General features: G+C 34.0%; 1 protein-coding gene across 1 annotated transcript; it reads right to left on the reverse strand.

The window, feature by feature from the left end:
- Positions 1-821: 821 nt before the first annotated feature.
- FDCSP (follicular dendritic cell secreted protein) lies at positions 822-10421 on the reverse strand. Its single transcript, XM_003809000.5, has 5 exons — positions 10358-10421; positions 5290-5346; positions 3517-3549; positions 1832-2027; positions 822-963 (listed from the first exon to the last, which is right to left on the reverse strand). Exons 2-4 carry the CDS (start codon positions 5344-5346, stop codon positions 1860-1862), a joined length of 258 nt encoding a protein of 85 aa, XP_003809048.1. The 5' UTR covers positions 10358-10421; the 3' UTR covers positions 822-963; positions 1832-1859.
- Between the last annotated feature and the right edge of the window lie 2722 nt (positions 10422-13143).

Below are 13143 nucleotides of genomic sequence, written 5' to 3' on the forward strand. Positions count from 1 at the left end.
GATAAAATAAAAGCTCTAATCTGAGAGTTAAGGAGAGATGTCAAAGACTTTTAATGAAACAAAAAAGTGGGATAGATTAGATTAGATAGTAGATTAGTGGCACAGTAGATTACTTGCAGAGCTGACTCTTCCACATTTCAGAGCAACCATTTGTCTTTGGCCCCTCTTCAGGGCTCTGATTGCCTTTGTTCTCTCTGCCCCTCTATCTTATTTTCCCATGACTGCCTCTCCCGGGTCATGCAGTTGCCTCCAATCTATCAGCCGTAAAGTTAGGAAACAATGCCTATAAAATTAATTTACCAAATTATATTGATAACTGTTTGGTTTTCTTGCTGTCTTTCCCATATTTTAATTGGGATCACTGACTTTAATGCCAATAAATATTTAAATGTTTGAGGTACCTGTAATCCCTGAAAGTGACCAAGGGAGTCAGCCATTTCCCTACTCAAGTGCCAAGTGGCTCATTAGGCTGACTTTGATTTGTAGCCAGTTATGGATGAATGGTGGCAGAATTTCCATTATTGATGTTAAGGGGCTCAGCTATGAACAATTTAAACTTAAGGTGAAGAAACATAATCTTTATTCAAAGAGAATTTTTCTAATTTCCTGATAATCAACTTATGGAGACAAAGGCAGTCATTCTGACCCACTGAAAGGCTTATTGTGCAAGTAGAATCTTGTTGGATGACTTTTGTCACATGCTGTAGGACAGTTTATTTTTATCACCACCTGCCACCTCTTCCTTCTTCAGGGGATTGCTGAAGATTGAAAACAAATTGAGTACTAATCATGGAATTTGTGGAAATTAAGAAACCAAAATCTTTGCTTTCATGTTTATTAAAGAAGATCACTAAAGATATTGACTAGAGAATGCTGTGTGCTATTTCAATTACATTTGTTTTTCTTTTATTAACAGGAATTTTGATTCTTCAAGGAAGTGGCTCACATTCAATTTCAGGTGACCTGAAATAAATAACAGACATATGGTTATCAATTGCAATGGGTCATTTTCTTGGAAACATATACATTTTCTGCATTTTAATGACAACTATTGGCTTAAAAATATATCTAGTTCAAGGACTGGGAAACCATCTGCTCAAGATGTAGAAAGAAAGCAAAGGTCTTTAGTGGTAAGTAGTAGCTGAAATATTTTTTTCCTAGAACAGTCCTCTGGGTTCTAATTTAATCTTAGATAAGATTAAATTATATATATTAAATTATAAATTATTATAGTAGATTAGATCTATAGTCTATAGTATAGATTATATTTCCTCAATTTATCTAGTAATTGACACACCATCCACTTTGTTTTTGATGTGATGAAATGACAGGGGCCACTGTTATAGGTGAAGCATGAAGCCTTTAAAATTTTACTATAATGTGACACTTGGAAGCTAGGTTTGGAGTTTTAGTATTAGAAAAATTACATGTTTCTCTAAGGGCTAAGCTGGTCTACTTTAAACTCTAGGCCCATAACTTCATCTACTGTGATCTCCACCTTGGTTACTCTGATTCAGTCCAAAATGCAGTTATTGACAATAGTATAAAGAGTTACAAATACTTTGTAAACAATATTTTAATAACATTGAAATTGTTTCTGTTACATCACAACCAAGGAGGGATTTAAAGTGCTGTGCTGGTTAGATCATGGAAGGGCACATGTGTATTTCTGAGTGGACACACGTGACAGTATCTACCAGAGAAAAACATTAAAACAAACAGAAACTTAAAGGGGCCAACTAGGGACATAGTTAACATTTTTTTTCCTTGAAATTATGGATTCCAATCTGCAAACTTAAAATAAACTATGATTGTAACTATGTGTACTTACCAGGTTTATCATGACTTTTCCTTCTTGTTTACTTTTCGCTAGGAAGGGGAGTTGTAGGGGCAGATTCAGGTATTGGAATAGGAAAATTACGTCTAAACCATGGAAATCTTGGAAATGGAATTGGTGGAAGTGGGCGAAATGGATATGGGTAAGGGAACACAAAAAACCCTGAAGCTAATTCATCGCTGTCACTGATCTGTTGAAAGAAAGAAGTTAAAGGGTTTATTTCACTTTTTTTTTTTAATTATACTTTAAGTTTTAGGGTACATGTGCACATTGTGCAGGTTAGTTACATATGTATACATGTGCCATGCTGGTGCGCTGCACCCACTAACTCGTCATCTAGCATTAGGTATATCTCCCAATGCTATCCCTCCCCCCTCCCCCCTCCCCACCACAGTCCCCAGAGTGTGATATTCCCCTTCCTGTGTCCATGTGATCTCATTGTTCAATTCCCACCTATGAGTGAGAATATGCGGTGTTTGGTTTTTTGTTCTTGCGATAGTTTACTGAGAATGATGATTTCCAATTTCATCCATGTCCCTACAAAGGACATGAACTCATCATTTTTTATGGCTGCATAGTATTCCATGGTGTATATGTGCCACATTTTCTTAATCCAGTCTATCATTGTTGGACATTTGGGTTGGTTCCAAATCTTTGTTATTGTGAATAATGCCGCAATAAACATACGTGTGCATGTGTCTTTATAGCAGCATGATTTATAGTCATTTGGGTAAGAAGAGAAATAAAACAGCTTTGCTTTTTAAATAATGGGCCTTTATTTTTAGGAAGAGGCTTTAGAAGCTCTAAAATCCTTTATCCTTTCTGTGTGTACTATGGACAGGGAGTTTATTAATTTGCATCATTTAAAAATTATCTAGAGATACTCATGTTCCTATACCTTTCCAGTTAAAGGCAAGTTTTTGTGGCAATCACTTCTTTACCTACAAGGCCAAGATGAATGTGGTGTTGCGGTACCATAAAATTTCTCCCTTTGCCTTCATGCAAGGTCTTTACCCAAACCACATGTAGGAAACAACTTCTCTCTTTCAGTATCTCAGTTCCTTCTTCCTGCTTTGCTCTCAATTATCTGTTTGTATCTCTATTAATTTTTGTATTCTTAACTCTGTTTGTAGTTTTTGCGATAAAATCATGCTTTCCAGATAACAGGATTTCCATAAATAAAAACAAATCTTTAAACAAGGCTTTCCCTCTTCAAATTTTATTTTCTTTTTATTAAACAATTTTAGTTAACTGTTTAGACCCAAATAATCCGTGAGTGAATTTGCCACTGGGAGGATCATCAAAGCTGGCCCACATCTCTTAACGCTCAGGTTTCATTTTTTCCTTTTTTTGAAATGAGTTTCATAGAGCTATGGCAGAGTGGAGGTCTGAGTTATTAGGCTAGATAAATCTAGTAAAAAATATTGCAACCCAAATCATCACAGAGTGATTCGGATTTCAATCCAATTTTTACCGTGACATGAGATATGGAGATAATTTCCTCTCTATGAGCAGAGCTCAAATCCCTGAAGTCTAAACCTCTGTTGAGTGCTAATACCAAAAGCTCTTTATGAATCTCTCCACAGTTTGGGAGGTTTAGATAAATCAATATCTTTAACTATAGTTATGAATATTTCACATGTAAAACTTACATGTAAAAAAGAGAAAAGGTAACTTACACTTCTTTTTTCTCGTTCCTGGTCTTGAGAGACCTAAAGATCAAATAGTGAAATTAATTAAACTCATGCTCATGAAAACACACAAATAAATATATACATATGCATGACAATCTATTACCTAATATTGTTTCATAATAACCATTTTTTTAAAATACCCATAATTTGTCTGGAAATGTAGAAATGATTTTCCCAAAAAGTCTTAATATGTATTCTTAAATGGCTCAAATTCACCACTACACCAAAGATATGTGGAACTGAATTATGCACTGAACAGTATATGGTTTATAGTATTTTCTGGACTGTAATGATAAAAGGGCAGGTGTTAGGTATTCTTACAGAATACAGCGTGTGTGTTAGGTATTCTTACAGAATACAGCCTGTGAAGGAGAAAAAAACCCTTAAGATTCATGAATCAAGACAAAATATAGAGTCATGCATTGCCTAACAGCAGAGATAAGTTATGAGAAATGGGTAGTTCAGCGATTTCATCATGTGAACATCATAGAGTGTCCTTACACAAACCTAGGTGGTATAGCCTACTACATAACTAAGCTAGACAGTGTAGTGTCTTACTCCTAGACTACAAAACTGTATGGCACATTACTATCCTGAATACTGTAAGCAGTTGCAACACAGTGGTAAATATTTGTATATCTAAACATATCTAAGACATAGCTAAACATAGAAAAGGTACAGTAAAAAATACAGTATAAAGGATGGAAAATGGTACCCTTTATACCTATACACTTGTATAGGTTATGTACCATAAATAAAGCTTTCAGGACTGGAAGTTGCTCTGTGTGAGTTAGTGAGTTATTGCATATGAAGGCCTAGGACATTACTGTTTACTCCTGTGGACTTTGTAAACACTGTACACTTACACTACACTAACCTTATAAAAACATCTTTTTCTTCCCTTGATAATAAATTAACCTTAGCTTACTATAACTATTTTACTTTAACTCTTTTGTAATAACACTTAGCTTAAAACAAACACATTTTACAGCTGTACAAAAATACTTTCACTCTTTCTATCCTTATTCTATATGCTTTTTCTTTTTTACTTTTAAACTATTTTGTTTAAAACTGAGACATAAACATATACATTAGCTTAGGCTTCCAGAGGGTCAGGGTCATCAATGTCACTGCTTTCCACCTCCCCATCTTTTCCTACTGGAAGATCTTCAGGGGCAGTTAGACATGTGGAACTATCATCTCCTATGACAATAATGGTTTCTTGTGGAATACCTCCTGAAGGACCTGTCTGAGGCTGTTTTACAGTTAATGTTTAAAAAATAGTAGAAGGAGTTAACTCTAAAATAATGATAAAAGCATAGTATAATTAATACACAAACCAGTAACATAGTTGTTTATTATTATGAACTGTGCATAATTTTTTGTGCTCTATTCTTATATGACTGGCAGAGGGTAGGTTTGTTTACACCAGCATCATCTCAAACACATGAACACATGACTAATGCATTGCCCTATGACATAATGATGGCCACAATGTCATTAGGTTCATTATAATTTTTTTTTTTTTTTGTAGAGAGGGGATTGCTATATTGCCCAGGCTGGTCTTGAACTTGTGGGCTCAAGTGATTCTCCTGCCTTGACCTCCCAAATTACAGGGAATACAGGCATAAGCCACTGCACTTGGTAGCTCTGTTATAATCTTTTGGGACCACCCTTGAGTATGTGGTTCCTGGTTGACATAAATATGCCATACATGGCCATACGTAAATATTTTGGAATGTATACGTGGATACTTACTGGGAAACCAGCAGCCACTGCCAAGATGGCTGTGATCAGAAGGAGAACTTTCTTCATCTGCAAAATGGAGTAAATAAAAAATAAGAAGAACTTTCATTTTATTCATAAATATCTTAGAAGTCAGCTAAAAGACCATGAATTCAAAAGATCCAGTTAAAGTACGAATTACTTGACAAATAGCTCTTTGAGTTTGAGCAAGTCACTTACAATCTTAGGGAATCAATCTATTTGTTAATAAAGAACTTTTTAAAGGTCAAAGCAAAGGAGCTTTGTAATTTCATAACTATATTACACCAATTGCTTTAAAAATAAACATTAACATATTATTTAAGAATACTAATTCCCATGTAACAAACCTACACATGTATCCCTGAACTTAAAATAAAAAATAAAAGAATAACACTTCTACATACTTGATAGTCACAGAAAAGTTTCTGGAAGAAATAATGCATTGGTTTATACAGAGAATGTCAGTTTGGAAGTAAGCAGTTATTCAGTGATCTCAGAGAGTTCGACATTCCATATACTAATGTCCATGAAAGTAATGTAGGTGACAGATTTATTTGCACTGGTTCCAGGCAACCCCAAAAAATTCGCAATGTGAAGAAGGATCTCTTTTCTTGCCTGCTAACACAAAATCCATCCTGCAGTCCATGGATCATAGAGTAATTTTGACTTTCAAGTTTTATTATTTAATAAATGATAAAGGACTTGTCCAAAGCATTTTATTGTATTTTAATTTTCACTGTAGATTCCTTATCATATTACACACACTGTTAAAATGTATCAGTTACAATATTGTTAATATTATATTTGAGAAAACTGGGCTAAATTAAAGATTTATTCAATAATTTTATAATGGAGTACACAATGAAACAGAACATTTGCATTTATAAATATTTGTCATTAATACAATAAACATGTGCATATTACTTGATTTCAAATAATAATGGGAAATCTTCCATATTGGATGGTATCATTAGGCATTAATCCTCTTCTTTGTCATGGTGTGAATGCAGTATGTGCTAAAGAATATGTGGGGGGTTCTGGGAAAGGCAATCAAGTTGAAAATGGAGATTGGCTAGGGGCCTTTACTTGAAATTTGCCTCATATTTGTTAATTTATTAGTTTATAAAGGTTTTCTTGATAACTGACTAAGTATGAGATGTTATTCTAGGTGTTGTGTATATACAGGCACACCTCATTTTATTGCACTTCATACATATCTTGTTTTTTTACTAATTGAGTGGCAATTTGTGGCAATCCGGCATCGAGCAAGTCTATCAGCACCATTTTTCCAACAGCACATGCTCACTGCGTGTCTCTGTGTCATATTTTGGTAATCCTAGCAATATTTTAAAGTTTTCAGTATTATAAGATATTTTGATATCTATAAGACATTATAAAGATGTAATAAGATTTTATTATATCTTTTATGGTGACCTGTGATCAGTGGTCTTTGGTGGTGTTACTTTGATCTAATTATTTGGGGGTGTTATGGGAAAAATAAGTGGCAAACTTATTTGATAAATCTTGTGAATGTTTCGATTGCTCCACTCTCTGGCCATGCCCCCAGTTATCTCTTCCTCTCCTCAGGCTTTTCTATTTCCTGAGACATGAGAATATTAAATCTGGGCCAGTTAATAACCCTACAATGCCCTCTAAGTGTTCTAGTGAAAGGAAGAGTCGCATGTCTCCTACTTTGCATCAAAAGGTAAAAACGATTTAGTGAAGAAGGAATGTCAAAAGCCAAGATAAGCTGAAAGCTAGGATCTTGCAACAACTAGTTAGTCAAGTTGTGAATGCGAAGGAAAAGTTTTGAAGGAAATTAAAAGTGCTACTACAATGAACACAGGAATGACAAGAAAGCGAAAGAGTCTTATCCCCAATATGGAGAAAGTTTTTAGTTGTCTGGATAGATCAAACCAGCCAGCACATTTTATTAAGCAGAAGCCTAATCTAGAAGAAGGCCCCTATGCTCTTTAATTATACAAAGATTGAGAGATGTGAAGAAACTGCAGATGAAAAGCTGGAAGCTAGCAGAGATTGGCTATAACATAAAAGTGCAAGATAAAGCAGTAAGTGTTGATATAGAGGCTGCAGCGTTATCCAGAAAATCTACCTAAGAACACTACAATAAATAATAGATTTTTATTGTGGATGAAACAGTCTTATTTTGGAGAAAGATGCCATCTAGAACTTTCATAGCTAAAGAGAAGAAAACAATGCCTGGCTTCAAAGCTTCAAAGGACAGGCTGACTCTTTTAAAGGGATAGAGCTGGTTTCCTAAATTGAAGCCAATGCTCATTTATCATTTCGAAAATGGTAGTGCCCTTAAGAATTATACTAAATCTACTCTTCCTGTGCTCTGTGGATGGAACAACAAAGCCTGGATGGCAGTACATCTAACACAGCATGGTTTACTAATATTTTCAGCTCACTTCTTAGGAAAAAATGTTTTTTTCAAAATATTGCCATTCATTGAAAATGTACCTGAGCCCCCAAGAACTCTGAAGCAGATGTACAAAGAGATGAATGTTGTTTTCATGCCTGCTAACACAACATCCATTCTGCAGCCTATGGATCAAAGAGTAAATTTGACTTTCAGGTTTCATTATTAAATAAATACATTTTGTAAGGCTATAGCTGGCACAGATAGTGATTTATTTGATGGACCTGGGCAAAGTAAATTAAAAACCTTCTGTAAAATATTCACCACTCCAGATGCCATTAAGACCATTTGTGATTCATAGGAGGAGGCCAAAATATCAACATTACAGGAGTTTGGGAGAAGTTGATTCCAACTCTTGTGGATGACTTTGAGGGATTCAAGACTTCAGTGGAGGAAGTAACTTGCAGATGTGGTGGAAATAACAAGAGAACTAGAATTAGAAGTGAAGCTTGAACATGTGACTTAATTGCTTCAATCTAACGGTAAAACTTGAATGAATGAAAAATGGCTTCTTATGGATGAGCAAAGAAAGTGGTTTCTTGAGATGGAATGTACTCCTGGTGAAGATGCTGTGAATATTTTTCAAATGACAGTAAATGATTTAAAATACTACATAAACTTAATTGATAAAGCAGTGGCAGGGTTTGCAAGGGTTGGGTCCCATTTTGAAAGAAATACTGTGGGCAAAATGCTTCACATGCTCCAAAATGCTACAACATCGCATGCTACAGAGAAATCTTTTGTGAAAGGAAGAGTCAATCCGTGTGTCAAACTTCATTGTTGACTTATTTTAAGAAATTGCCACAGCCAGCTTAGCCTTCAGGAACCAACACCCTGATCATTCAGCAGCCATCAACATCAAGGCAAGACCCTCCACCAGCAAAAAGATTATGACTCAGTGAAGACTGAGATAATTGTTAGCATTTTTGAGCAATAAAGTATGTTTTAATTAAGATATGTATGTTGTTTTTCTAGACATACTGCTATTACACTTAACATACAATGCTGTAGTGTAATCATAACTTTTATGTACACTGGGAATCCAAGAAATTCATTTGACCTGCCTAACTTTGATACTCATTCTATGGTGGTGGTCAAGAACTGAACCTGCAGTATCTCTGAAGTTTGCCTGTAATATCAGTTTGGAAAGTCCCTGATTTATGGATCTTTTAAGCTCACTGTTACATTGTTATAAGTAAATACATTACAAAGCTTTTTAAAGACTATTTAATTTAATATTTTACATTGAGGAAAATGTCAATTTTTAATATCATTATCATTTTGAACTACCTTTGAGATAGTGGAGATTCTAGGGAAATTTTATCACCTTTTGATGTTTCCTATATATCTATGAGACAAAAGAACGCAGTGTAAAAAATGTAGCAAAGTTTTGATCTCTGCCTTTATTTTCTGATACTAATCAAAATTTGAATTCAAATTCAAAAAAGTACCAGATAATCTAATAATTTTGAGAAGACAGGAATGTAAAATTCCGGTCAAGTTGAGACTTCTACAGGCAGATTGTTAATGTAGGAAATCAAGAGTAAAAATTATAAAAACACACACATGCACACACTCACACATATTCCTCACAGACACACACATACATATACATAGTCCACTTTCTATGTGCAAAGCAACAATGCTGGGTGCTTTCAGGGATACAATGATAAAGCATAATTTCTTCCATTTGAGACTTCCACATGGAAGATGGATACAGATATTTCTGTAATGTGAAAAAAAAGCGTGATATATACCATATGTAGAAATTGCAAAATATTGTGAGTATTTAGAAGAAAGAGGCAGGTTGAGAAAATAGTTTTGGAGAGAATAGAATTCAAGCAGGGCCTTTACAATATAATTTCTTTCAACTGGTTTCAAGAATTATTCAAAACTACATTAAGCAAATAAGTAAATAATCCACATTACAGACTCTTCCAGATCATATCTTAGAGTCAGGACACAGCATAATTACCAGCTATCTCCTTTTATTTTTATACTTATCAAGTCATGATACCCATAGCAGTTTATTGCTGTGTGCTGTAGAATAAATGATTCTCCAGATAAATCAGATGCATCTTCCTAGATAATTAATTTTATTCAAGAGTTTATGGGAAAGACAAATGACTTTTATATTAAAATCAACATAAAATGTTATGGAATGGAATGTAAGTACTGCATATATTTTAAAGATAAAAGAGGAGGCCAAAGAAATTGGCACTTGCTCAGACTTTAGAGAATCTCTGGCGGGGCGTATTCCCTCTGTTTGCTGACCTGATGGCCACAAATTTAAAAATAAACCTGAGGCTCTGTTGTTTGACTCTGTCCGCACTCTCCCCCACCAGTGCTCCACTCCTAGAAAGATTCATTTATGGTCACTCTAAAATAAATATTTACTACAGCAGGGTGGTGATTTTAAAAAAAGTTTTGCAAACAGAATACTAAAAATGATTTTCTAATTACTAAGTCTACAAATTCAAGCAACCATTACAATTTAGTCTCAATAATTAAAATTTTTATGATTTAAAGAAAAATATATGGAGAGATGCTATATATCTATATTTACAAAATAGATATACAATCTTAGTTTACAATGATATTTAAGACCTTTCTTACCTCAAACGTTTCAGTCAGTTCTTTCTCTCTGACGCTGTTATGAGAAATGGCAAGTGACTGGCCCTGGAATATTGTAGCTGTTTTATATACTCAAAGGTATAATGCAATGGAGAAATCTGTGGCTTAAAGGCCTCTCCCCTAGGATCAGTTATTACTCATCAACTATCACAATATGTTGAAATTGGGGAATAACCAATGTTTAGTTTCCTAGAAACTACCAAATACCAAAATCTTTTGTGGTTTTTTTCTCCAAATTTTGTGTCTTGTATATTTGAAGTTTATCACTTTACATGTTGTTGCTCCATTGTCTACTCTCACAATTTTTTCCTTTACTTCCCACAATTTAAAATACCTCTAAGCATTTTACTGGTATTGATTATAACCTATTGCAAAGCATATTTGATAGTGCTGGAATCTTAAGAAAATAAAAAATCTAAAAATTGTTAAAGATGGGATTAAAATCTTTTGCATGATTCTTCTTTCAACTTCTTCATTTTATTATCAGGATTAGAGCTTCGTAGATGAGTGAATTGTGTTTTTGGAGCACCACAGCATCTTGTTTACCTTATGGAACACTATACTCATTTCTCAACTAAAAATTCACTTACAGCAGAAAGGGTATCATATTAAGTGCGGGACCAGAAACTAGGGCCCACAAAACATTCAAGAATTACCTTAAATATGCATGCATATTGTATATGCCTTTTTCAAGAGTCATAAAATTTGAGCTTTAACTCATTCGAGAGCTTTTAAGAATATTCTGTTATTGAGTTCAATTTCTACTTCAAAAGAGGTTATATAGTCCAGATTGTAGTAGTAGTGCATCAAAGTCCCTTTTCTTCTTTTTATTTTTTCTAGAAATCAGTTCTCAAGGCAACTCAGAAAAATAATAGCAGGTAAGTTTTTTTGAGGACTTTCAGTGCTGAAGCACAAATTTAAATGCTTTATATATATAATATAATTAAATCTCCCAAACAACCACCTTAAGAGGAAAGTACTATGATCAACACCATCCCATTTTGAGACTGAGAAGCAGAGAATATTAGTAATCAGTCTGGGTATTACAGCTAGTCTCTGGCAGATATTGAATTGAGCACCAGCAATTTGGTTCTAAAACCCACATTTATAACTGGTGCCTTATACTGTCACTGTTAACAGAAGGTTAGAAAAATCAGCACAAAGCCAGAGAAACATTAAACTACTTCCTTCACCTATAACTCAACGTTTAATCTTATGTCAATGATTTAAAGAAAACTGCCTGAATCAGAAACTTAATATATTAAACCTGTTATGTTATTGTACATTGGTTTCTATTTTGACCAATTTGGGGCTCACAGTACATTTCCCCAGGGATGGGGATGACAGGTGTGTGTGTGTGTGTGTGTGTGTGTGTGTGTGTGTGTGTGTGTGTGTATTATCCATTTCCTTACCTAAAACCTGTCGTTCAATTTATTCTACTTCAATTTCTTTTATCTGAAATAGCTCTAATGGAGGTTGGCAATTGCCACTGAATTGTGAAAACCATAAATGATTTTCTGTCCTTGTGTTACTTCAATTCTTTTGACATTTAACTGTGACTATGCCCATCTGGAAATCTATTTTTGTCTTCCTTGGCTTCTGTAAGCCAATTTTTCATGTTCTTTTTCTTTTAATAGAAACCATAAGTCTTATTTTCTGATTCTTTTTCTCTGATTTATTATACTTGACAATTTATCTTCTTAGTCTTCACTTTCTCTTATAAAGTAATCTACTTCTGACTCCTTAAGCTATGCCTTCAGCTAAAACTCTTCTCTAATTACCCAGAATCTTGTATCCAACTGAATAAGCATCAAACCCAACCTATTCAAAACCTAGCTTACTATTTTTCCCTCTTAATATGCTCCTCACTTTTATTTAATCTTTCAGCTGATGACCATCAATCACTCAGTTATCCAAGCAATCAATCTAAGACTCACCCTATTTTTTTCTTGTGCTTTCTCTTCCACATCAAATGGTCATTAACTTTTTCCTTCTTATAATGCTCTGGAATAAATATCTTCCATCTTTTTTGTCTTTTCCTTAGTTTAGTTTCTCATTCTTTACTAGAGTGTTACAGTAGCCTCTTATATAGAGTCCCTGTCCCCAGTATTTTTGTCTTCAAGCTATCTTCCACAGTAATGCTATAATGATCCTTAATGTGGCTTTCAAAAATTTTAAAATAAAAGCCACAGTAAAAAATGCATTATATATCATAACTCAGTCTACACACACACACACACAACTGAGACAAGGATTTAATAAAATATTTTTTACATTGTTTACATGAGGAACATACTGAAATTTTCAATTTTTTAAATTTATGTTCTAAACTAGTTTTTTACGTGTCTTTCATTCTCTTCTAATTTATATCTCTTAAATTCTAATGACCCACAAAATTCATTTCTCAATGGAAAGAGAAGGATTTAAATAGTGGCAGAATACTAACAATCTAGAAAATGAAACGAACTGCTCAGTGTATTATTCTTACTCATTTGAAGGTTTACATTTTTTTAAATAAAATATTGGGGAAAATTATTTTACTGAAACGTTTTCTTCTTCATTGGCTTCTAAGATCCATTAGGGCAAGGATGGTGCATTTTAAATTCTTAGGTGTTAGATACCTAGCATAATGATTGCCCTATAATAGGTAATTAATAAATATTTGTTGTTCAAAGAATATGCATTTGACTAGTTCCTAATATACTTGGAAAAACAAGAAAGAATTGTGTTTTGAGAGGAATAAGAAGATCAGAGAACTCCAATCTAGA

This window comes from Pan paniscus, chromosome 3 (genome assembly GCF_029289425.2).
Source record: "Pan paniscus chromosome 3, NHGRI_mPanPan1-v2.0_pri, whole genome shotgun sequence".
In the NCBI taxonomy this organism is placed as follows: Eukaryota; Metazoa; Chordata; class Mammalia; order Primates; family Hominidae; genus Pan; species Pan paniscus.